The sequence below is a fragment of the Buteo buteo genome, chromosome 8, assembly GCF_964188355.1.
Source record: "Buteo buteo chromosome 8, bButBut1.hap1.1, whole genome shotgun sequence".
Lineage (NCBI taxonomy): Eukaryota > Metazoa > Chordata > Aves > Accipitriformes > Accipitridae > Buteo > Buteo buteo.
In genome coordinates this window covers 13,407,510-13,434,491 of record NC_134178.1, presented here as the reverse complement: position 1 = coordinate 13,434,491, position 26,982 = coordinate 13,407,510, and the positions used below count along the sequence as shown (strand labels likewise).

The 26,982-nt window shown below is 39.4% G+C and overlaps 1 protein-coding gene across 1 annotated transcript in view; it reads right to left on the bottom strand.

The window, feature by feature from the left end:
• The window catches only part of DSCAM (DS cell adhesion molecule), a 412,072-nt gene that overhangs the window by 33,140 nt on the left and 351,950 nt on the right, over positions 1-26,982 (bottom strand). Inside the window, exons 23-29 of the mRNA XM_075034798.1 lie at positions 24,051-24,168; positions 23,063-23,226; positions 18,589-18,687; positions 17,828-18,016; positions 15,128-15,418; positions 9,646-9,822; positions 2,993-3,023 (exon numbers count right to left, since the gene is read on the bottom strand). Of these exons, the coding sequence (XP_074890899.1) occupies positions 2,993-3,023; positions 9,646-9,822; positions 15,128-15,418; positions 17,828-18,016; positions 18,589-18,687; positions 23,063-23,226; positions 24,051-24,168 (1,069 nt within the window). The remainder of the gene's footprint in view (positions 1-2,992; positions 3,024-9,645; positions 9,823-15,127; positions 15,419-17,827; positions 18,017-18,588; positions 18,688-23,062; positions 23,227-24,050; positions 24,169-26,982) is intronic.

The following is a 26,982-nucleotide window of genomic DNA, read 5'->3' as shown; positions in this document are numbered from 1 at the left end:
AATTCAGGCATCAGAGTATTGTAACAGTTTGGTGGATGAGGAGTCAAATGATTAATTCTTTAAAGGGAGGAAGCACATCTACCTATATTTTCCTTAACCTACAGATATAAAATTCCCAAACTTAAACACGTGCTATGGCTGTTCTTTACCTGACAGACCTTGTAAGGATCTGTATATAATACAATTCATTCCCTCTGGTTCAATGAATCTCTGAGCTCCAAATTGTCAGAGACTGGGAGCCTGTCTGGGGAACAAGTACATATTTGTTGTAGTTTTTTACTCTACCCAGGTGCCTGCTTTTGGCCACTATGAAAGGCAGATACTTGGGTACGTAGGCCTTTGGGTCTGATTAAGTACAGCTTTTCTGTACAGTCTGTGGATAAATGGGCCTTTTTCCAGAGCAAGTACAGTGTATAATGTATTTTGAAAGAGTGTACATAGTTAAAAGAACATTGCCTTTTAAATAATGTTTCTGGATCTTTAATAAAAAAATACTTACTTGAGTGACTGTCTGTATGCACAGGAGAGGGTTAAACCAATCAAGCTAGTTATGTAAAGGGATTAAATATGGTGCTCTGAAAACCCAAAGTCATTCTGGATCCTTGGCAGAGAGGCCACGTCACAGTTTCCTGATGTCTAAGACGGTTGTTGTAAAAACATACGGAAAACTAAATTGTGCAAATAAGCAGCCTGACAGAGGGATATTTGAGGAGAAAAGTTTCCTCACGTTGTGGTCAAAATTAGAAAGCGCAGTTGATTGCTATACTAATTCACAGTGAACTGTTACAAAGAAGTTGGCTGGACCAATGCTTTCACGGGAAAGAAACATAAAAAAGCTGTGATTGTACAGCAGCAGGAAATTTTATTTGCTAGTTTAAGGTACCAGCAACAAGTTGTGCAGCTCCTGTTAAACTGCTAACTACTGGGGCTTATCCTGCTCCCCAGATATTTGACTAACAAAGCCAAAGCCAGCGACTTTCAAAGCAAAGACTAAAGCTCCATTCTTAATCAGCTTTACACATGCTCATTGAAATCTCCTCAAAGTGGAAGATACGCAAAGCTCTCTCCATCCTCACACCTTCCTACCAAGCAGGGAATCATCTTTTCTGCTTTCTGTCCAATTAATAAATGTCAAGGCATAACCCACAGCATACCCTCTTTTTTTGATATTTTTATCACAGCAGATTTTGGTGAAATCTAAAAGATATAAAATACCATGGGGTTTATAATAAGTGACTATTGCTTTGGAGAGGCCTTATTATCCTTTGATTATTAACGTGCTAAATCTTCAGGAACATCTAGTGATGGCGGGTAGCTCAGGTTTCAGTTGGAGGCATATCATATTTATCACAAGTGACACAGCATTTAGCCTGTAGAAAGCAGGTTCTCCTATACAGCATCATTCTGAGAGCCCCAAGTTATGACGTGCCTGCAAATGTAGGCCTATATCCCCTATTTCCTCTAAAGTCTTGTTTTGGTAGTCATTTGCCTTTGTTCACACTTTTAGAAGAGAAATATAAAATATGACTATTTAATAAAAACAAGATTATTTGTTAATAAATGAGATGGGGGAAACCGACTTGATCATATTTCAATGTCGGTAAAAGGAAAAGCAAAAAGAAACAGTGGCAGATGAGTTATCTAGAAAACCAACTCTGAACTAAAGGCTGGGAAGGAACCTGACTGCTCTCTGAGTGCATCAGGTGGGGAGGGCAAAAGAAGCTCTTTAATTTGAAGGTTGACAGCACCAGAGGAAAAAATGGGTCAAAACTGGACACTTATGTTGGCAGTTTGATAGAGTTTTCTGAGCGTCAGAGGAGTGAGACTCTGAAACGGCCTTGCAGAGGTGTTATGTGTGGTTGTCACTGGGACTGACTATCTTCACCCAGGAGTTTCAGCCAGTCTGTGCTGGGTTTCTTTAGGGAACAGGCTTGCTGCATATGCTAATCTGTGCTGTTTTCTGCAACAGTGAAAAATAGCAGAGCATATCTTCCTGAAGTTGCTTAAACCTGCAATCTGCTGCTAGCAGGGATTTCTAACTGGCAGGTAGGAAGGGTATGACCTGGCCTGCATGACCAGTCTTGTTAACATCAGTAGGACTATTCAGATATATTGGCTTAAAGCTGAGTTTACACTAAAACCATCTGTCACCATGTCTTTGGAAAGTATATTCTTACAATAGCAGGTGAAGTTTATCACAGGTGAGGAAGTTTACAGTTCATTTGGTAAAATATCTATGACATTCTCAAATTTGTTGCTTAAAAATAAAAAGATCTTCTAGAAAACCAATTTTGAACTTAAACTCATTTGAACTTAAAAATAAACCCTTGGTGATCCCATTTTCAAATATATGCAGCAGTTTTAAAGTTCAATATTCTCCCCAGACAAAACAATAAACATTGAAGAGATGAAATTTCCATCTTTGAAGGAATTGTGGTGCCAGAATAGTCATTCTGTTGCAATTCAACAACTGAATTAGATTTCTGGATGCTGAGCTAATGGAACAGAACTGAAAAATAATAAATGGATTTACCTGCTCTTCTATACCTTTGGGTATAAGCAGCTAGCAATAGTGAATTACATATATATAACTGTAAAGTTTTGAGATATTCACATCCAGGCACTTACTGCCTTCAATCAGATGTTCTCTGAAGAGCAATTACTTTGGTACGTATTATGAAAATGTTTTTCTGAATAGGAAAAATGTCCAAATGGACCTACATAGCTTCTATAATTTAATCTACTAACACAGAGTTCTCAGTTTTTTACCATTGTATTCCCTCACAGATACTGTCCAAAATTGTCTTTTTTTTTTCCCCCGTTGCTAACCAGCAATGTGTCCTAGCTCTTAATAAACAGTCAAATGGTGTGTTTTGAAAAAGGACTTAGGAATAGAAGGTTTACTTCTCTGTTTGTTCCTATAATAATTTTTAAATATGATGCCATAGTTGACAGACATTTTTCAATTTAAAAACATGAAGTCTATTCTTACCTCATAAGCATTTCAGCCAAACTCTTTGCATCTAGAAGAAAATAGAAGAAATGTCATCACAAATGAAAATCTATTTGGTAGCTTGATTCTTAGGAAGTAAGTAATTTCAATTAGCCTTTTTTAAGACCACGATTGTTTCTCAGATCAGTGGCAAGAATAAAATCATCTCTGAAGTCTCTACTTTTTCTGAAACTGCATTTCTGCCCCAGACAGCCCTGTTTATTGATCAGTAGCACCAAAGATGCTTAGAGAAGTACAAGCTACCATTGGCTTAACTAGAAAAAACTACAGAAACTTATTAGAAGTAGGAACAGTTTAACCAATAATGGGGATCTCTGTTCCTTCATGCCACAGCTAGCAAGTGAAAAGGTGAGGAAGGAAGAAAAGGCAAGAAGACAAAATGTTGACATCCATTTCTGGGCAGAAGCCAAACCCAAGCTGGATGAGCAGTTGCCAACCTGCCATTTCCAAACCAAACCTGACTGCATGGAGGTCTGAGTAAGGGAGGTCTCCAAGGAGTTAACTTGTTTGGTTGCTCTCAAATATGAGTGTTTTTCCCCTAGCAATAATTCAAAACTGCTACTAGGTCTTCAGAGGACAGTCTATGCACAAAACAGAAGGTGGCTTATTCCCACATGGGTCAGCCCTGCAAAATGAGGTGCTGCTGAAGGATCAATATTCCTCCTGTTGTTGTCGTTGCTGTTATTATTACCATAAAATCCTTTGGGGATATAATTATTCTGGTACTTCTCAGATCAAAAGACACAGCTGAAGGTTGGTTCACCAAGTATTCTTCAGGCAGCTTTCCGTAAAACTTTGTCAACATAATATAATAATTTCTGTAGTATTATTCAGCAAAAATAGACAGCTATGCTTTGTTCTGCAGTCTGCCGCTAAACAAACTCACTTAAAAATGCTGACTCCAGAGTCCTTAAGTATATCACACAGCAACAAAGCAGCCTTTTGTGCAACCAAGGGAAGCAAATCTGAGAAGAAAACAGTTCCAAGTTCTAAGTCTTCAAGCAACTCTCCTATTACATGAAATTTTAATTTATTCTTTTATCTGCTAGTTGTAAATCTACCAGCACCTGCCAAGCCATTTACTGAATTTGTCTTTGCTTTCTCCATCTCACCTTTTTATTCCTTAATCACCTCTTGGGTCTCCTACACCTACAACAATTTGCTTGCTTGTGATCCTATTAAATATCCTGCCTTTAAAATTCAGAGGACACAGGCGGAAACAAACCACTATGTTATTGCATTGCTTTGGCTACATTTGCATTCATTTTTAAAAGGTATTCATAGAAAAACCTCAACAAAACCCCTTCCATCCACTTTCTACATTCTGTTTCTCTGACACTGCACCAGCTTGCCTGTTTTAAGCTTTATTCCTCACCTACTACTGGAGAAGCTGAAATTCTGTGCTTCCACTCCTTTATTTTTAACCTTCTCCTATCCCTTTTCAGCACAAAGCATGGCAGAATCCTGGTGGAGGGAAGGACTCTTATCTGAGATGTCCCATCTAACCCAAACAGTGCTCCATTTAAGCACTCAGACTTTCTATTTTTCACTTTCTTTGGGATTGCCTTTTGCTATTAACACTCTTATAAGTGGTACTGTATAGTAGAAGACAATGTCTTTATCATCAGTCAGAAAGAAAAATACCGCTGCTGCTCCTAAATGACCTAGAGATAGTTTTGCTACTGACTTCTAAGGACCCAGGAAGGGATCCAGTTCTTCTGAAGAACGCTTTAAAAAACAAAGTAGCTCTGGTTCCATGTCATGTTTTTTTCAGCAAACTTTATGATGCTTCTTGTTATTCTAGCAGCGCTAGGATCATGAAGACACTATGCACACATTCTCCCTCTGACACATATAATAAGGGTGATTTAACATGCAAATATTGTTTTCATTCAGCTAGCAGCTTTTGTGAAGCAATTGCTGCCCCCCTAAGTGAAGATTATGGATACTTGTGCTAGTAACTCACAACTCAAGAAAAGGTGAAGGGACAAAGTTGAAGGTTGCTTGGCCCAATGTCATTCAGTTTGCTTTTTAGTTTTGTTTAAATGACAAAATATCTCCCTCATATGTTCTCAGGTGCTGCACAGCATACAGCTGTGTTCCATGCTGCATCTGGAAAAAATGTTATGTCCTCACCATTAAATGTATATGGTACATATTCAAATGCACATTAACATATATGCATTCTTGTTCAAAGAGATGCAAAGGAGATTGTGCAACTTCAATCAAAAATAACATGAGGCATCATGCAAGATCATGTTATGTGTCAAAAGCTGAATAAGGAAGTACTGCAGAAAAAAAAACCCCTCCATCAGCAGGGTTTGAATATACTAATTATTCAAGCAGATAGTTACAATGGTCAGCAGCATTACTATAGTTAATGATGACTGTCCTGGACACACAGGCTGGTGTAGGACTGGACCGAAACAAATATCCCAAGAAGATAAGGGATCTTATGTATCTGTCAAAGCAAAATCCAGAAGCCTAAAAGCAACTGAATATGGTAACAGTGTGTGCAAAACATCAGCTATAGGAGAAATGCTGGTTTCACAAACCAATGAGTATAGACTACGGATTGTAATATGTATTTCCTCCATTACAGTTTTGATCAGCAAACTGAGAATTCTTCATAAAATGAGCCAGTATCTCTGCCAGCATCCTATCTCCCAGCTTTCAGGTGGGCAAAAGAGGGCTCAGGGAGGCCATGAATGACAGAGTGAAGGGGATGATTTCCTGCTCCAGCCAAGCATCACCCATACCTTAGTGAAAAAGACAAACTGCTCCTCACCGTGGGCTTGACATACGTCTGCGCCGACAGGCATGGACCCAGCGGCAGCCCTCAATTCCATTTGCTGGGGCAGCCACCTTTAAAATTCTTAATGCATTTGGCTTGCCCCCTGGGAAATCAGGGGCCGTGATACAGTTTTATCTCGTATGCTGGCACTTCTGAACTATCATGCTGCACTGATACTTTCTGCTTGGATTAAGGTGAGTTGGATTTAAAAACAAAGGGAAAACTATTATGGTAGTAGTGGAGCTAGGTTAATAGTAAGGAGAAAGAGTGGTAAGTCATCAGGTTTCTCTGTTATAATATATACTGACCTACTGAATGGCTGCATGAACTCCAGCAGTCAATTGACCTTCTTGTGGCCTGACCTGTGGAACTACTAAACTGAGCAAAAATCAAGGCTTTGCTGAAAACTAAGCTTTCTTTCTAAACAGAGTACTCCTCAAGAAATAAATCATACTGGGCGTGACACAGGAGGAAACAGTTGCCTGTCCCTACGTGCTAAAACAAGGAGTAAAAGGATTAGGAATGGAGAGACTGTTGTCCTTATGCTACATTTGCCCCACAGAAACTGGAGTCACAAACCCATTGTAATAAGCACAGATACAAATGTTTGCATACAGAATGTACTGCAAATAAATCTGCAATTCCCACTCCTCTTTGTCAAGCAGGTTCAAAGAAAACACATCTACTGGAGCCACAATAGCAAGAATTACATCTGTAACTTGTATCAATTCTTTCAGAAGGTCCCACTGTGGAAACTATTATTTCTGATGTAGACTAGAGGAAAGTTGATGGTGGAATCATGATTTAGGAAAAATGAGTCCTGTGCCTCAAAGAAACCCCACCAGGTGATACATATCAAGTCATAATGACAGGATTTCAATTTCAAAACTAATTCAGATGAAAGTTGAACACAACAACTACTAGAGCAAAACAAGGTTTTTAGTTAGGAGATGAGAAAAACTTGTACACAGGATTTTTTTAGAGAACTTACTAAGGAGTTCTTTGGAACAGCAATACTGATCGTCAGTAAGACGTTAAGAACATGAAGTAACCTCCAGAAGAGCAGAAAATGGCTAATATGGGATCAGTCTTCAAAAAGAATGAACAAAAAAAAAATGAATTACTGAAGTCCTATCTATCTGATCTGGGCAATGAGCAAAATGATGAAAAAAATGGAATGAAGCTTGATGAAATGAATTAAAGTAGTTGGAATAATTGAGGCCAAGCAATATAAACTTGTGGTCAATCAGCCATGGGCAACAAAGTTGATTTTTTAAAAATGAGATTAAAATTCACTGAGAATTGATGACACTGAAGAAACTCTCACTGAGATACGATTAAATAATGTTAAAGTATTTATATTTATAGTTATTTCTCTAGAGCAAAGTTTCAGTACCTCAAAATATTTTAGTAGCAAAGTAGCATGATACAAAAAATTATCACAGCAGCCATTTTACATGAGTTTCAACGTATCCAAAACACAATTTTAGGCAGAGAATCATTGTTTAATATTAATTTTCATCATGCACCATAGGACATAACACTGTTGGTACTTCAGTTGTCTGGAGTTAATGAAATAATATCTGATAAAAGTTTAAAAATGACACAAGAATTAGGTACCTAAAATATAATGAAAATGCCAGGTCACTAAGGCATAACAATCTGGATCATCAGGTAGGTTGGCCACAAGTTAGCAATGTATCTGTTGATACTTGTATGAGGTCATATATCAAGAATACACACCATAGCTATACAATGGAGAATGTTATCCTGTTGCACCGTAATTAGAGAATTGTTGGATGCTCTCAAGGGATAAGATGTTAAATGCAAATTCTTAAAACAATGCTGTACCCAAAAAGGTGATCCTTGCAGATATAGACAGAAGACCATGAAGGGAAAGAAGAAAGGCTGTTACCTCTCTATCTGATGCTGTCTGTTGCTGGAAGATTATGTTAATTTCTAGCATACACAGATGAGGAAAGCTACCTAAAGATTGCAAAGGGACCAGATAAAAGCCTTGAAATTAATAAATGATGGGAAAACTACAGAGAAAAATTAAAGAAGATTAATCTGTTTCATTTACCAATTAAAACATTAAGAAATTACTTGGTTACCACCATGTAAAAGGAATACCCTCAGAGACTGAAAATACGATACAAAAATGAATTTCAGTCCTTGTACATCAGTCAGAAGTATAACAGGACCAGATGGCTGGGATGTCAAGCCATAGCTTAACAAATTCAGATAAGTAGTGAGACATAGCTTTTACAGAAATGGTAGTTAAATCCTGATGGCTTTTACCAAAAGTACTGATGAATTCTTTGCCACTGCCTATGTTTAAGTGAAGCTCAGATATTTTTTGAAATTCCTATATTCTTAGAGGAAATAATTCAGAGAAGTCTTACATTATGCAAAAGCCATACTGGCCAGTGATCATCAGCCTTCTTAAGGGACTGTAACTCAAGAATCTATGAATACTTGTAAATAAACCATGAAAAACTAAATGTGCATAGCCATCATTTCCTGGAGCCAAGGAACTCAAAATATCCTGCTTGTTACTGGATGGAATTCCACAGTATTTCTGACAAGATAAGATAATACTTTCTTCACCCTTAACCTACCACTTTTTTTTTGGTGAAAAAAACTGCACAGAGGTAAATGACTTAAAATGATTTGAATGAGAAATTTATTATACGAGCTAAAGCATCCAGATGCCCTGATTTCCAGAGCTGTGTATGAACCATAAGGCTAGTTGTCCTCTTTGATCTACAAATTTGCCCATGCCTAAAAGCCCTGTATCCCTGTCTCTTTGTAAAAACATCAAAAATATTGTTACAAAAGACAAAAGGAGACTCAAAAGAAAGACACGTAGGTGCTAAGGTGAGATGGAATACACAGGGTTGGTCCTGGCTTTAATATATATCACAATCACATTTTGGTTAAAATACAAGTAACTAAACATTTTGGTGGCTCTTGGAAATGATTAGACTTATTTTTGCAGGTGATAAACTGCTTTACTATTTATTCAGTATGTGATTTGAAAGGCTTTTTCCCAAATACCTTCAGTGTAAGGTCTGCTGTTGCGTGCTAGTGCAAAACATGCAGGGCCAAGTGCGGAAGCGGCACACTGCAAGGGTCAAAAACCTGGTTGTGGCTCAGCCAGGGGTATTTACTAGAAGACTGATAAAGTTGAAAAAATTCACAGTTCTAAAACTTATTCACATAGCAAACACCTGAATTTTAATAAGGTTTGGAGAAAAGTACAGATCAGTGACAATGAAAGGTCAGTGAACAATGAAGTGTTCTTGTAAGAGTTCTGTTATAACACATCATAGGGAAAAAGATGTGGTAACAAATCTGAGAATATCTGGTTGTGCTCTCTAACCTACTAACATGTGACTACTTTCACTTTACAATTTGGGAATCACGGTTTGCATCTGCTGGAAAACTGAAATCCCCCCATCTTCTGAACATCGGATTTTATCCTTTGACAAAAAAATATGATTTTAGATTATTGAGACCATTCACAAGGGAAACAAACAACAACAAAAAAAGGAAAACAAACAAACAAACACCAACACATGGCAATTATTGTCCTTTCCCCCATGCAAAATAAAAACAATACATACATGAGTGATTTTTTAGAAACTTACTACCAAAAGAAAAAGAAAGAATTTCTGTAGAAAACACATATGCTTTGTTGCCTCATGTCTGTTACATCTTGTAGGAAAATTATACCAACTGGGGATTGAACAGTTTGGTCACATGCAGCCCCACTTGTACTTTCATGTTCGGCGGTACGCATATGTAGACATAAGTGCCACAGCTCTCATCTTACCTCGCAGCCTCTTCAGTCTCTGCTCCCTCCTCCTCCGCCGCACGATCAGCAGCATCACAAAAAGCAGCAAGACCCCAACCAAGATACAGGAGATGGTCACCAGCATCTTTAGCCCTTCGTTGGTTGCCAGCCCTTCCTCACTTTGCACAACTGACTTAATGAGTGGAGGGATTGTACCTGGAAACAGTGTCATGATATTAGATGCCTATTAATGAAGACAAAAGATTGAGTTTTCAGGGAATATGGCACGTTATATGCTTCAGCTGCATGCAGAACATTAAGAAGGATTTGTCATGTTCAGGGCAGATGCTGCGTTTGCACGTGTAATGGTCACGCACATGTAACCAGTCACACTGGTAACAAGGTGCTGGCTGCAGAGACTCACAGATTATCAGAAATCGAGAAGTGCATTCACTGATGAAAGAAAACCATGCCCATTATACAGTCAAATGCTATGATTAATTTTAGGTCATATTAAACCATTACAAAGCTGTAAGAGATCTCAGAATTACTACCTATGTAAGTTACTCCTTACTATGGGAAAATAGCACTGCTGCGACATATTCATACTTTCTGCTGGGCTTTTCTTTGTAAGGAACATCTTTGACAAAGCTCATTTTGTGCTACATACATCAGATGAATCCTTTGCACAGAAGCTTTCTTATATCACGTCTTAGGGGTGCAGCAGTGATATTGATCTGAAATTCAGATAGCCAACCTGATGCTAATTTGCTAAAGAGTGGCTGACATTATACTCATCAGTAAAACAGGAGAGTAACACTGGATAGAAACAATCAAATTTTGAGAGTGAATTGAGGGAAATGAATCTACAAACTACTGGCATTGGCAGGCAGCTCACTTTTTCATTTGGGGACATATTTGCATTTTGAATATAACTAGCTTCCTGGTGATATATAATACTTGAACTTTTCCATTCTTTTTTTCTTTACTTCTAAAGGATGTGAGAAGAATGCAGCACTTTCTTTGGAAGGCTGTTTAGTCATGGAAGACTTCTCACTCATTTCCTGATTACTATTAAACTGCTGAATGCAACCACAAATGAGGCTATAAAATGCAGATTTGTTTGAAATGGGTAGAAACACGCAAGTATTGTGAACTGTGATGACTTTCGATGGAAGCTATTCAATTTTAACCAGCTACTGAAACATAAAAGTGGCTACTTGCTAAAAGGATAGGAAGGTGAGATAGAAAAACAGGCACATCCTTTTAACATTTTAATTGCTGCATTGAGTGATATAGTTATATCTCATTATGTACCATACAGTATAAGAAAAAAAAACTGTGCTATGATGTAGTACAATGTGATGCCATAACCACAGTGAAAATGTAGAATTCTAAGTCATATTTTTTCAGAAGAGCTATTTGAGTTGCATATAATGAGAAGAGTAGTTCCCTAAAGGGAGGAAGATAAACAGAAAAGGTACAACCATCCAAACCTATATCAGGTACTTTGGAAAATTTATTTTCTTACAATTGCATTTTGAATATTTTTCTACTGTTCCATTGCAGTTCTTCCCCATAATTTTCCTTCTTTTTCTAATTTTCCATTTCTTGGAATAAATGCACAGCAGGATTTTTTTATCTTGTCTTAACTGAGATGCAGTTTTTGCACTACTCTAAAGGCAAAGAAAATGATCAGATGAAGAAATGGAAAGGACTTCAAGCTCCTGAAGGTAATGCTAATAACTGCCTCTAAATCCTCCTAAACCTTCCTGAATACTAAAGGGCCAAATTTTGCTCTGCATTAAAGTCACACAGATGATTGGCTAAGGACTGTTGGGTTCAAGATTACCTAAAATTATGTCTTGCTCTCCTTTATACTTTAACAAAAATCAAATTAAGAGTGGCCTTAATTTCAGTTAAACCTTAAGTGTTTAGGTAAGTGATTATCATTTTCCATACCTCTTCCAAATAAAGTGTAAACCTCATAATGTTATATACAGGCAGTACAAGCTTAATTAAAAAAAAATACTGCAAGTTTATATATCCTTCACATTATCCATTTGTGGATATTCAGCAATTGTATTAGAAATTACCAAAACTAAACCTGCTATCCATTGAGAAAACACCATTTAAACTTTTGTTGTCATTCTAGGTGTTGGCTATGAGTGGAATAGTCAAAGCTTTTCTCAGAACAAAGTCCCAGAAATTTGGGAGGTTTTTTTTTTCCAGGTCAATTCACCATCATTGTCCTTTATTAGCCTGCTTTACTGACGCTTCATAGAAGCTGTAATTTGAATGTCTCTGACCCCATTTTCCCCTGTGTTGCAGCCCTTCCAGCATCTCCCATTGCACCTTGTGACTTTAGGACTACCAAGTATTTTCCATGTCGTAACTGGTCCTCATGGTAGGAAGTCCCCTGGTGGGCTAGAATCAATTAACATAGTTTAGAGCAGCTACCAAGCTGATCTGATTTAATGCCAGGGCTACTGAGTAGCTGATCTCTGAGTCGGGAAGCTCCTTTGCTTGTAGTGCTGCACACTACAGCTGCACATCGCTAAAAATAACTCCTTAAGTATTGAGTGCAAATGTTCTGAAAAACAAGGGGCAGGAAGGTCATAAAATCTGTAAGCTGAAAATGGTTACTGAAATATCTATGAACAGAAAGCAAAAAGTCGCACGTAGATCTGTCATTAACCTTTTGACCTAATTCACTATGAAGAGATTTAAGGTAAAGGATACTTAGCCATGGTATTTCTCAGGAGCTCTATCACAGATAACAATCAGCTACTGCACTCCAAACAGAATGACTGAAAGACCACATAACTCAAGGATTTCTACGAAGTTTACAAAGGCTTCATCTTAAGACTGCTAAAGCTCCTAGGCCTGTTCTTAGCATTTGGTATCCTAGAACTTTCATACACATATTATCTAATCTTCAAAGTACTACCCCTGCATCTGTTTTATCCTAAGGGCAGCTGCGACCCCTAGAAGCTGAAAGGGATTAATCGTACATCACAAGACGAATCAATGGTAGAGGTAGGGTCAGCAGTCAAAAGTGGAGCTGGCCAAGAAGTTTCCACTGGCATGCTTTCTGTAAATGAAAAATTCACTCTCTATGAAAGCAAAAATTTCTGCGTGAAGTATTGACAGAAAATGTTGATTTCTAATCAGACACCGTTTTCCAACTCTGAAGTGCCTTAAGCCTACACAGCTTACTAAGGAACAAATGAATGAGGAGCTGGGACTCTGTAGGGACAACTTCTGCTTTAAAAGCACTGGAATAGTTCTTCTATGAAATCTTTTATGTGGAAACAGACTATCTTAATTTTCAATAATGATAATAATAATAACATTTATCATTTTCCTTCTGCATCAAATGTAACGAATTCAGAAAATTTGAAAACTGAAATTTGTTTTTCCATCCATGTTTTCCTCTCTTAAACTTGTGGTCAGTGTTTGAGAACATGTTGCCTCTCTAAGGCACACTATAGTCCTGGCAGGGCATGCTTGACAAACAAAACCATTAATGCTGTAAATGAGAAATTTTCTAGCTGACCAGAAGCAGTGGCCCAGGAAATTTAATGCTACAAACATTTTTATTGTTTCATTATCTCACTTTTAAAGATGCCATACAACAACACACAAAATCAAACAGTGTGCAGGTCACAGTATGTGAAACCATGCTAAGTATCATCACCTAACCAAAAAGCAGAGTCTGACAACATTTCAAACCAGTTCATCATAAGAATACATTTGATTTCACTGCTGTCAGTGGGAATTTCAGGCTCTGGACCTGCATTTTCATATAATCTCATTTTCAGGTATGGCTTAAGACTGTTTGCCCCAGTCATATATATGTATCAATAACTGTGGATGTAAAAAATGATCACTGAAAGTTGGATGATGCCTGTAGAAAGGTACTGGAAAGAAAAGAGGATAGGCTAAGTAGAGTGGCAAGAAATTAACTCATAATACTTGAAACAGTTATTATTGACAACTTTTATACTGCTCAGTAAAACGGGTCCTAAGTCTACCTGGCAAGACCTGGCAACATTTGTATAATAACTGCTTGGATCTTGGTTTCCTGTAGGCCTCTAAAGTGCTGAGACAAAATCTTTCTCTTAATTTTTTAGACTGTCTGAAATAACATAAGGCCTGTGTGGCAGCTTACCAAAATTATATTTTCACAGAAAAAGATGAAAGGATGTGCTTTTTGCAAAAGGGTGAGCTGTGAGGGCATGTGTTGTTAATTATCTGCAAGAACTGATGAGTACCTAGTGCAAAAACTGGGATAGCATGAGAGGATGTGGAAGATGCTGAGGTTTAAACCCTGCCTGATTCATATCCCACACTTCTCACTGGGAATGGTCCCTGTTTCTTGCTCTTCCCTGAGCCATACATGGGTATTGTCTTGGAGACTGCTGGTTTCTGTAGGACAAAACTATGGCAGGGAGATGTGTTACCAACACAGAGTTATGAACAATTAGCAAATTGGTGCTGTCACTGGACAATTACCAGTTCTTGTTTTAACTTGCTCACTAATCCTGTTGTTTAATTTACAGTACAGATGTTGCCAAGTGGTTGCACAATACAGCACAATATCCCTGGCAACACAACAACATTTTACACTGAGTGTCTCCAGAAAAGCTTTGGCAATTCACGCTAGAGCGATTCAAGAGATTGCCATCTGGAGCCATCTGTACTGCCTTTTCGCCAGAAATACATCCATTTCCCACTATAAAGCCAGCAAAAGCACACATGTGCCACCACCACTTTCAATAAACATGCCAGGATACGAGCTGGAGCGACTGACAAATTGGCACGTTTCCTCTTGCCTTCTTGTTCTGGCTTTTGCAGGGTGGGCACTAACCCCTGGCAGAAGGGCAAGACGCAACAATTCCTTCATCCCCCGTGCCCTGCTGCTGGGCATGACAGAGCCGTCTGTCACGGCCATTAGTTTCACTGTTCCCTGTCTGTAAGTAGTGATAATAGCATTGTCATTGCTTTGCCCTTGGAGGATGTTGTCCGGAGGCTTTCCCGGACGACAAGCTAGTTAGCTGCTCCGTCGTGTCCCATAATGGGTTTTGAGCTGTGTCACAAGGACATCGCATGGAATAGCAATGAGGCCAGTCGGTGCTGTGAATGGCTGCAGGAACCAATTGTATGGGACACAAAAATTTCATGGAAGAGATGCATGAAATACTAGCAAGTGCTTCTGAGACCGCTGGAACTAATGACACCTAGTGTCCTATTGTTACATGTCTCATGGTTGATTGACTTTGGTGCTGGAGCTTTTCCTCAGTGAGGCCAAATAAACAATTCTTCTTTTCTGCTGGCAGCCTATTGTCATGAAATCAGTAGGCATTTTATGTCTTTGAGACTGTTACCCTTCTGTCAGCATGGCTAGCAGGTTCAAAAAGGGGTTTATGGGGGAGAAAAAGAAAGACAAGCAAAAAAAATCACCCAAGAAACTAGAGTAAAAACAGTATCTCAGATATAAATAAAAAGATATACTTACTGCCATCATAATTGAGTGTTGCAAATTTGGCTTGTTTCTCTGCACAGCCAGCACTGTTGCACACTCTCATTTGCAGTTCATACCAGGTTGCCTCTTGCAGGTCGTACAGTATGTAGGACTTTGACAGGGATGTCCGCTGAGCGGTTGTCCAGACTGTTGTCCCAAATGGCCGGTACTCCAGGGTGAAGGAGGTGATGGGGCAGCCACCATCATTCCAGCCTATCAGGTTCAGCCTCACTCTCGTGGTGTTGATACTAGCAAAGAGCTCTTGTTCCTTTGAAAACTGTGGCTCTAGAAGCAATGATATAGTTCAAGTGAAATGCTTAAGTATTACAGATACAGGACTCTCAAAAATATAAAATTAAGAGAATAATTTCTAGGACAGTCTTAACATCATCTTAAACTTAATATCTATATACTCAACTTCTTTTCCCCTGGTGCCTTAAATGTTTTTTTCACACTTTGTGCCAGATTCACAAACCTATATTTTCAAATCCATATGTGAAAAAAATATCCATACAACTCTGCATAGACCTGACTTGACAGTTTGCATGGACTGGCGTGACCCATCTTGTAAATCTAGTGCAGACACTTCATATCAGTAAATGCCCCTGCTCACTGCTAAGATAAAAAAAAAAAAAGGGTTCAGAACACTATGTAGAAATACTATAAAAGACAAATACACTTGAAGATTGTCCACTGGTGCTCTAGTCTTCTTTTGAAGTGAAATTGAACACAATTTTTTTGAGATTACAGAGGCTTTCATTTGCAGAAAATTACAATTTTGAAGAACTTGCAAGTAAACATAATTTTTAAAAAATATTAATATGTTGACATTGCACATGAAACATTTGAAAATAGTATATACTTTGAATTTTGTATTTTTGAGTTAAGATGTTTCCATTCAGAAAGAGGTTGACATTTCTATTTACTTGTCCTGATTTGGGATCAAATGTTGGTTTCTGTTGATATAGACATTGAAGTTTTTTTGACAGTTCTACATAATACAGGAGTAAGGACAGTAAAAATGGCACCTTAGAATTGAAATAATGAGAGTAGGTGGACAAGACAGGTCATCATAAATGTTATTTACATTAAATACTGCTGTAATGTACTTAAAAGTATTATTGCTAACCGCTTACCAAAACCAGTATTTTTACTATAGGAAGTTACACCTAATGTGATGAAAATCATCTCTAGTGTGCTATTTTATTCTATATAGTAGATATCTATACATCTATATTATATAGCATATATATATGCTATATAGTAAAGCATAACTTATCCTATGGGGGTCTTCTTGCCATTCTTGTGCTGTGATGAGACGTACCGAAATGTACTCTCTTTTCTAAATTCTCCAGGAATCTAAACAAAAGTGGTGATTCCTGCCATGTGTTATGAACTATTTCAATTGGCTTTGTTCATAGCTTTGGACAGAAATGCTTCTGGAGCTCCTACATGACTGAGAATCTCAGCATTCTAAATCACACTGTACCTGATTCACTCTGTAAATGTAACACAGGTAGTTTCCAGGCATATATATATCAAGTCTCAGAGAAACTCAAGAGGTTGAGAGATCTGCTTTCTCATGATCCATTTAGATGTTATTTGAAGCATATGCAAACCTTACATTTATGCAACGAAAATAAGAACACTCAACTTCTACTTCTTTAAATGTCCCTATCTTTAAGGTCAGAAGACCATTTTCCCTGGCCACCAATAATCTCAGCATGTATGCAGCTGACCTGCAGTCTCCCCTGGGCTTCAGCAAGTCAAACCATTCACATCTACTGCATACAAGGTCTTCCCTATGCCACTGAGTGTCAAATGAAATGTCCACCTTGCTGTGATGCTTGGGAGATCTGCAACAGCACAGGTGTGATGAAGAGCATAGAGAAGGGCAGACATACCTATCAGAGTAAACTATCTTTATTATGAAAATGCTCCCAAATGAGAGTATTTCTTACAACCGGCGAAGAGATGCAAGATGAGGTGATCTTCAGACCATTATGCAAAACTACTGTGCTTTGTTGACTTAGAGGTAAAACTTCCTAAACTGCATCTTTAAGTGGGTCTGTTGCCAAATTTCCTCATAATTCTGACACATATGTGCAAGGTGGAACTACCCTCAGCAAGCAGGACCGAAGGACACATTGCTGAGTTAGCTAAGAATTCCACAAATTCTGGCTGTTTTGATGTGCAGAGCTTTATGCAAACTTTTGCTTTGTTTCTAACACTTATCCTGTTCCAAAGGGTACTGCTTGCATGGCTCCTGCAATACCAGCTTGGAGCAGAAATAAGACATTGGCTCTATTTCCTCCACACATAAATATACTCCCCCTCTTCCTTCAACATCCAGACAAATAAACCCCTGAATTTTTACAAGAAGAGAAGAAAAAATTTCCTTATGGCAATAGCAGTAGTTGGAATTGCTATAGCCTATGACAGCGGAGACATTCCTTTCCCAAATATCTGCCAACCCATCTTAGAAAAAAATTATTAGAGAAATAAGGATAGAATATCAGCCAGTATTGCTTCAAGTCCTGCAGCGACAGCTTCTTCTGTCACAGCATGGACACATCTGGAAATGTTTCCAAAGCCAATAATATTAAAATATCCAAGTCTGTCTTCTCATCAAACCAAGATCTACAGCAGAATGCAAGGGCTTTAAGTGAGCAAAGGGGATGAAAATCAACATACCTTTTCCAAGCGTTTTGGCCTCAATGATCTCGCTGATGCGTCCTGGCCCCACTCCATTCTGAGCAGTTAAAGTAAACTTGTACCAAGTGCCACATTTCAATGTTTCTAAACGGTAGGACCTTTCACTAGGGCTAATGGGAAAACTACCCCACTGCTCACTGTTATCTTCTGAGTACTGCAAAATATAACCTGGAGGAAAAGCACAGATGGCAACGATAAGCCAGACACAAACCACAAATTCTGCAGGTAATATGACAAGTCATTTTAAAGACCTAATAAAACTAGAAAAATCCTGTGCACGGGGAGACATACAGCTCTCCCCTGACTAAAAGATACCCGGCAATACAGTTTCCCTACCCTTACGATAGCTTAAATACCATTTTTATGATCATTTTCAAAGGGAAAAGAAAAGGATAGGCATTTCTAAATACCCTTCAATCAGCAGCAAAGACCAGATGATGAACCTGGACCCTCAAAAATGAATGGTTAGCAATTACATGTCTGGAAAATCAGAGAAAGTAACTGTCATAACAGCTGAGGGTATGCTGGAAGAGAGTGATTAAATCTGTGATTAAACCACCACAAAAAGAAACTGCAATTTACTGAAAGCTGTTATCACAATGATAGTGCACATTAAGCACTGACAGCAATACAGATTGCTTTGTTTTTCTTTTTTTTTGGTAGCCATCCATAATTATATACTAATCCTATCAACATATGATAATTTACTAAGAAGTTGCAATTAACCTGAATTATATTACCTCGGATAGAACTGCCACCATTGTCTCCAGGTATCCAGGAAAGAGTGATAGAGGAAGATGTAGTTTTGGATACAGTGAGTCTTGGCTGGTCTGGTGGAACTAGATGGGAAATAGTTAAAAATAGAAAATAGATTCAAATTATTAGATGTGATCTTAATCCCTTCTAACAGTCATTTATCAAATCACTGTTTTGAGTTGCAAAAAATGCAAATTATTTCTGTCAAAGTGTCTGTTTAGCTGACATCCTTGGTTAAGACAAGAGCAGACAAGCTTTCATTTTTTATATTTAATTTTCAACACAATTGTGTCTTTCAGTTCTTAACCCTTGCTTTTCTCTGAATTTTTGTGTCTGTCCTGTCAGACCTAAATGGCATATGAGCTACCCAATCATTATTTTTCATTATTTTCCATATCTGTTTTAGGGACAAGCCAAATTTTTAGTGGTGGAAAACAGGTGTCCACTTGCAAATGATGCCCCACTCATGCATGTGTTTGCAGGGTATTATCGCAAAAGTATTAAAAAAAAAAAAGTGCATAACAAGAGTTTCTGCCAGTGTAACTGGGAGTGCTAACTAGGTACCATAGGTAGATCTGTGATCGGAGGCAGATACATACTTCTTCCAGATCACACCATCTATTCAGTGAGGCTATTGGTATAAAGAAGTCACAACTCTATCAGCAAAGGCTGAACAAACCTGGCAACAGTTCGGTTTTGCTGCTCCCCATAAACATTATGGCTCTGTCTAAACTGTGAGACATGAGAATTGCATGGTTCCCAGGACCAGCTCCTTACAGAGCACAGGAGTAAGACAGAGGTCTCATCTCCCATTCTCTGCCCAGTGTCCAGTTTACTTCAGAGGAAAATCCAGCATGACAGGGCAGAGAAGGAGCCATGCTATATCTCAACAAGTTGCCCAGGGTAGGGAGAACTGGGACTGGGAATTTGGACAGGGAACTGGGACTGCAAACAGGACTGGGAACTGGGACAGTTTAGGCTCAGCCTAAGTAACCCCAAATTGCACCAGTGTATAGTGTCCGGGTTTCCAGAACTCAATGGTCAGGGGCAGAAAGTGGCAGAGTAGCCAGCTTTCTTTTCCCCTTGACAAATCTATCATGAGCCAATATGGTCATATGATAGTTATAGTCTGGAGAGCTCATCTTTGACTTCTGCTTGAACCATTTAGCTAGTCCTGCTGTACAAGTGAGGTAACCAGAACCATGGCACAAAACCAGTAAGGCTGTGGAGGATAGTGTTTGCTAAAACAGAGAAGAATGGCAGCTGAAACTTCAAAGATCTAGTCGAATATTTGTTAGAGCCCTGAAGGGTAAATATGTACTAACACTTCACCCAAGTGTTTTACATCTGCGGTTGTGAGTTCAGAAATTGAAAGGGGTAGAAAAGGAAGGTCCTATTTCTAATCCTTTGCACTCCTCTGGTCATGCGCAGTAGCACTGTGTCTGGCTCGTTTTACAGATTGTTTTCTGAGCAAGTGTTACTAGAGGTCTCCAAGCTCCTCAGAAATGTAGACAAAATTGAGCTTTGCTGCCTGAAGAACAAGGAGTGAGGCATGGGTAGTGCCTGTCATGGGAAGGGATCTGAGAAGCGGTGGCAACGCTGGGATGGAAAGCCAGGGAGGAGAGACGTCAGGGCAGTCACCCCTCCTCCGGCCACTGCCACTGAAGCGTGGGAAGGGGCTGGTGGTGTTGGTGACCGCTGCTGGCAGGAGCTGCCATTTCCCTGATGTAGTTACTGCTCAACAGACACCAGCCCGTAAGCAAGACAGGATAGAAGTCACAAATGCTCTGCTGTGTCCAGTAGTCTGCTGCCAGAGGACATTGCCTGCTTTGCCTGTGTTTAAGGGGTGGCTCTACCTGCAGAGTGAAACTCCAGGAAAAGTTCCCTGCTGTGGTTCATGTTCAAGTCATCAGATTGCAAAATAATGAGTGCTGATATGAAGTGGAGGCTGCTGGTTTACAGCTATGGTCCAGTTCAAAGAGAAGTTGATTTTACTGCCCTCACAGGGCTAAACAGTGCTGAAGAAAACAAAAAAGACAGCTTATACTCTAAAGGAAAATTCCCTATGTAAGATGGATTTATTCCACTATTCTCACTGACTTGGCTGATTCCATGGAGAGAGACTGCACACACTGTACTGTGAAAGATTTATTGTAAAACCTTTCATCACGGCTTCACCCTACCTACAAAAGCTGGTGGTCCCATATATTAAATGCCAGTCTTTCTCTGTCCCTCAGGGAAGTAATTTTGATTTGCTTTTAGTTACAGCAAGGATATGAAATTACGAAAGTACTTAGTGAAATATAAATATAAGGTTTCCATTTGGTAGTGTTTTCTCTCCCTACTTCCTGTTGTGGTCATGCTTCAAACATTGCAGAAGAGCATCTTTAGGCTCTGTTGGATTGTAGGTAAGTTAATATATGCTATGGCATTTGTTTCAAGGCTTAGTGGAATGGTTTATGCGGAGGGAGTTGGACTGCAGTTGAAACAATCTCTTTCTGTGTTCTTGTGTGTTTGCACTAGAAGTTTAGGTTGTGTATCAAGGGACAGAAGAGTGACTGGCCACAGCATGGCCCATATTCCCAACCCAGTTTTTTCCTTCCCTCTGGTACAACAATCTGCAGTCAGTTGAAGCACACTTAGGATCTACTTTAGTGTAAGTGAGCAAGGAAATCTGCATAGTGAATTCTTGGTGTGTGAATACACATGCTCTGCTTCACGTTACTCTTAATGTGTATTCTTGTATTGTCATTGCTTTTATACATATCAACACCATAATGGATACATTACATACATTTCAACATCCATATAAAAAGCAGCTGGTAGTATGCACTAGTTGAAGGTGTACTGGTGTTTCTTTTTAAATGCTTCCTCATATTTACCATCAATAAAATTCTGCTCTTGCATAAGGTTGTTTTTGTCCAAGGTCTCAGTACAAAAGCAAATTTCTGTTGATAGCTTTTCAGAAGCTAAAGTAAAGGCCTTCAGCTCTTTCTGAATTTTGGAATATTTAAGTGATACATGTAATATTTGTAAGGAGAAGGCATAAGCTGATATTTTCTGCGTGAAGGACTAGAAGATAACTGAATGCGAACACTCTGTTTTCAGTCCTACAAAATCTTACATAGAGACTTAACTGCAAGTGTGCGAATCATTCCACGCAAAGCAAAACATGAAATGTTGATGACTGAATCAGAATGACCTGCTGTATTGGCTTTGTGTGGCAGGGTTTTGGTGGGTGGGGAGGCTACAGGGGTGGCTTCTGTGAGAAGCTGTTGGAAGCTTCCCCTGTGTCTGACAGAGCCAATACCAGCCAGCTCTAAGACGGACCTGCTGCCGGCCAAGGCCGAGCCCATCAGTGATAGTGGTAATGCCTCTGGAATAACATATTTAAGAAGGGAAAAAGGTTGCTGGGACAGACAGAAAAGGCGGCCGGAGAGAGGAGTGAGAACATGTAAGAGAAACAGCCCTGCAGACCCCCAGGTCAGTGCAGAAGGAGGGGGAGGAGATGCTCCAGGCGCCGGAGCAGAGATTCCCCTGCAGCCCATGGCGAAGACCATGGTGAGGCAGGCTGTCCCCCTGCAGCCCAGGGAGGTCCACAGTGGAGCAGATCTCCACCTGTAGCCCGGGGAGGACCCCACGCCGGAGCAGGTGGGTTCCCAAAGGAGGCTGTGACCCTGTGGGAAGCCCGTGCTGGAGCAGGCTCCTGGCAGGACTTGTGACCCTGCGGGGGACCCACGCTGGAGCAGTGTGCTCCTGAAGGACTGCATGCCATGGAAAGGACCCATGCTGGAGCAGTTTGTGAAGAACTGCAGCCCGTGGGAAGGACCCACATTGGAGAAGTTCGTGGAGGACTGTCTGCCATGGGAGGGACCCCACGCTGGAGCAGGGGGAGAGTGTGATGAGTCCTGCTCCTGAGGAGGATGAAGCGGCAGAGATAACGTGTGATGAACTGACCATAACCCCCACTCCCCGTCCCCCTGTGCCCCTTGGGGGGTAGGTAGAGAATCCAGGAGTGAGGTTGTGCCCAGGAAGAAGGGAGGGGTGGAGGGAAGGTGTTCTGAGATTTGGTTTTATTTACCCTACTCTGGTTGATTTGTAAAAAATTGAGTTAATTTTCCCCAAGCTGAGTCTGTTTTGCCTGTGACGGTAATTGGTGAGTGATCTCTCCCGTCCTTATCTCAACCCATGAACCCTTTGTTATATTTTCTCTCCCCTATCCAGCTGAGGCGGGGGGGAGTGATAGAATGGCTTTGGTGGGCACCTGACATTCAGCCAGGGTCAACCTGCCACACCTGCATAATATTTTATTTATTAATTTGGAAGAATGAAATTTTTATTAATACACATTAATACTAATATTTTACGTACACCTGCAAACAGACATACCTATGCATTACAAGCACATAGCAGTTAATGGCTGTGATAACAATTATGAGATAGATCCAATAGTCTTACCTTGTACCTGCAAATTCAAAATTATTTCATCTGATCCCCAGTTGTTACTGGCCACACAACTGTAGTATCCGGAGTCTTCTGCTTTCACAGTACGGATGACAAAGCTGCCATTGCTGAAGATGCTTCTTCGCCCATCAATCATCACTAGACTGGGTGTCCCGTTACTACCTCACAGGAAACAAAGTGCATACATTAAAGAAGTTACAATCAAAATTACTCAGAATTGGATTTTTTTTTGAAGCAACTAAGAAGGGAAAGAAAGAAAAAAAGGAGGGGGGGTGTCTTCTGTAATAAAGACAGCAAAGGACTATTTTCTGTTGGGAGACACACACCATTTGCTTAAAGAACATACATATCCTGGCCCCAATTTGAGTGAAAATGGAAATTCACTCCTTCCTTAACTATCTGCTATTTCATAAAAGTGCCAAAATAAGAGTAAAAGGCAGTTCCTGGCTACAAAGTTCATACTTGTAAAATAATAGCTATTTGTATAAATGCACAAGATGGTTTCATAGCACTGCAGTATCACTGCTTGGATGAAAATTATTGTCCATGTGTGTTTCCAAGTGACTCTGTGAAGCTGTGAAACTAAAGATCAAAACAGAATAACAGAAGACAAGATATGTGCAACTCGTGTACACTGAACTCCACAGCATGATTCAATGCATCAGACATTTTGCTTTCTCAGACTAAAACTGTTTGGTGTGCCTGAAGTTAAACCAGAAAAGACTCCTAGGTTTTATGTTTTGAATGCTTACCTTTATCCCCTCTTAGTAACTCTTCCTCCCTTTTGATACTTTCTAATCACCACAGCCAATTAGTTTTAGTACAAGGAATTTCTAAACTCCTCATCTACCGTGACTGTGTGCAGTCCCTGCAAACAGTCATTCTCCTTCCTGACACAGTCACCCAGGATCAGCCCTATTGCAGCCCTCAGGATTTTAAGCAAATGAGCTTTATTTGAGCTATACATTTAGTTGCTGGTTACCTATCCTTCATCCATTTGACTGTCGGAGCTGGGTCTCCCACGGCTTTGCAAGGGAGGACAATGTCCTTCATCCAGGGAGTTGTCACTGTGCCGCTGAATGTCAAAATCCTGGCAGGAGCTGAGCAAAAGAGAGCATGAAAGACTGAAATGAGGTGTTCATTCATACAGCCCTTGGAAGGGAAAATTACATCCAGAATTAAATGTGGAAAACCAAACCAATCTGTTTCCAGCTGTGCTTTTAGGAAGCTAATTCCTTTTAACTCATAATATCAGCTATTTATTCAAGGACAAATATTATAGTTTTAGTATATGGAAGACAAATAACTAAAAGAAAGATAGATGGAGGACTGGAAGAGTTCCTGTAGAGAAAAAGAGCAAAATCAGTTATTGATCATCTTTACTGATTTTTATATGTTTCATAGTAGAAATTATGGATGAAAATTGTGTCCAAGGGATGTTTCTCTCCAAGCTTCCAGCAGGAAGTGTCCACAGTAGAAAGGTATCTTACAAAAGTTAAATTATTGATACATCACTGTTACAATACCTATGGTATTAAGCAAAATAAACCTTCATGTATGTACGTGTTAGTACATTGCAGTGTCTATCTGAAGTCCACAAATATGAACAAACTTTTAAGTCAGTTTAATTTGTGTCAGCTCTCATACCACCTAAATATATCAACATAAATATCACTCCTGCAGTTTCAGTTTATAATATACAGGAACACTAGGGTTGTGTTAGAGCTTCATTGTATGTTACTACCCAAGTATGACCCTTGATAGAAAAAGACCTCTTGTTGGCCTCTAAATACATATTTCAAAGGCACATACACACACATATCCTGAGTAAGGATACACGAAATACTGTATTTTTAATCCTGATCTATTTCAGTCTTGCACACTGATCAGAATTTATACTTAATAATCCATTTTGCACCAATTAGAAAAACATGAAAATGAGAGCCAGCATCAAATATAACTGGGACATTTCATCTCAAAAAAAAAAAAAAAATCACGCATAAAAGAACAGGCCTTGAAGAGTTCAGGGAAATTACTTGAGTAGGCTGCAGTGGGACTTGATATATTCATAAAAAGATTTCATAGATTATATGATCAGTTTGGATTGTGTTGCCTATGTTCTCTTCAAGCGTTGTTGAAGACTAAGCTTCTTGAGAGATTTTTCTCTGGTCAAAATTTTAACTGAAAACACAAGAAGTAGCTGTTTAAAGATTTAGGGTAATGCACAGTTAGGTAATGGGACAACATTACTTTCCTAACAGCCAAGCATCAACATGTCCCATCCTGGCTAAATAGCAGCTGAAGACCCCTGGTTCCCTCCTTCTGGCAGCTCCAGTGTTTAGTCCCAGCAGGATGGTGCTGTGGCGTGTGCTGCCCTGAGAAGGTGGTACACCAGAATGATACGAAGACACTGGTCAGTCGGTAAGTGTCATGGTACAGCCTTGTTTGCTACTGTGGTTCTCCTAAGGCCATATCTTCTAGAAAAGGTTTACACAGGCCTATACTGCCACAACCCATGGGCTTGTTAACAAAGCTAAACTGAAACAGAAAAATGCTCAATCTACCCAGAGACATGGTGTGAAATGCTGACCCCACTGAAGTTAGTGTTAGAAGGCTTATTCGTCTTCAGTGGTGCCAGGTTTTGTTGCAGGAGATGCCTAATGGTACTCATGCCATCTTTAAAAAGCAGCAGGAGATGCTGTCAGCTGTGAATATCTACAAAACACATCTGTAAGCATCTGGACTGTTCCTAGTAGCTGCAGTGCATTCTGAGCAATGGTGGTTAGAAAGTCGAATTCTTGCTCCATGCAAAATTCCCTCAGTAACATGAAGCCTGAAAACTCATTTAAAATTAACTACTAATCCTTTTCTTCCTGGCTTTCCCACATCTCCAGTGTTTCTCGAAATATCCAGCTATTTCCAACTGCTGCCAGTTACTTTAGGACAAAGCATATGTGATGCGGGAATCCTGCTGAAGCCTTCAGCATGACATGGCACCACGGTTAGCAAACTTTCTGTGATATCCCTTTATTTTTAGCAGTTATTTCAATGTGAATTCTTCCTTAAGTCATAGGTTGGATATCAGATCTCCAAAGAGCATTTATATTGTAGCTCCTGGTTTTCAATATCCTGTGTGTCCCATTTTCCAGTGATGTGTGGAAGTAACACAAACCTCACAGAAGTCTAAGCCATTGGTAAGATCAGAGATCATAACTCAGAAGTGCACATTACAAAAGCATACCGCACTATTTTTGTGAAAGTACCCACAGCTTTCTATGGATTGTCTTATTCCTTTCATGTACCGACTGCTTTAAAAAGAGATGGTAAAACAGCACTGAAGTTCTTAACTTCAATTTTCTTTATAGCTTAGCTTCCAATAATGTTCTGAGACTGCTAACAGGTACACAAACAAAAGAAAACTCGAAACAAAATAGATGTCTAGTGAAATTCATCTGAAGGCAATAGGCTTGAAATGCTAACAGGCATTCAGGAGGTTAAAATACCCTGAATCTCACAGATGTCTCACTTTAGAGCTAAGGGAGCTTTACATAGCATGTGGGCAATTCAGCAGCAGGGTTTACCTCTTTGTTATCGAAGCTACCCACATGCCTACCGACTACCCACTAGCCTTACATTAGATGGCATAGTGCTGGATTAGCACTGTGTGTTCCTATTTTTTGTAAATTACCCAATCACTGATTGAAGATAAAGAGGTGCCTTCACAGAAGAGTGTACTCTTACGCTGATGCAGTTTTCTGCATGTTTATTTGTTTAAATTATGAATCCTATTACCTACACTTACTGCCATAGGATAAGAAACAGGCAGAAATTCTTTGCAAGAGTCTGTAACATACTTTTTTTTTTTTTTTTCCTCTAGAGGACACAACTGAGTTTTAAAAGCAAACTGTATAGGA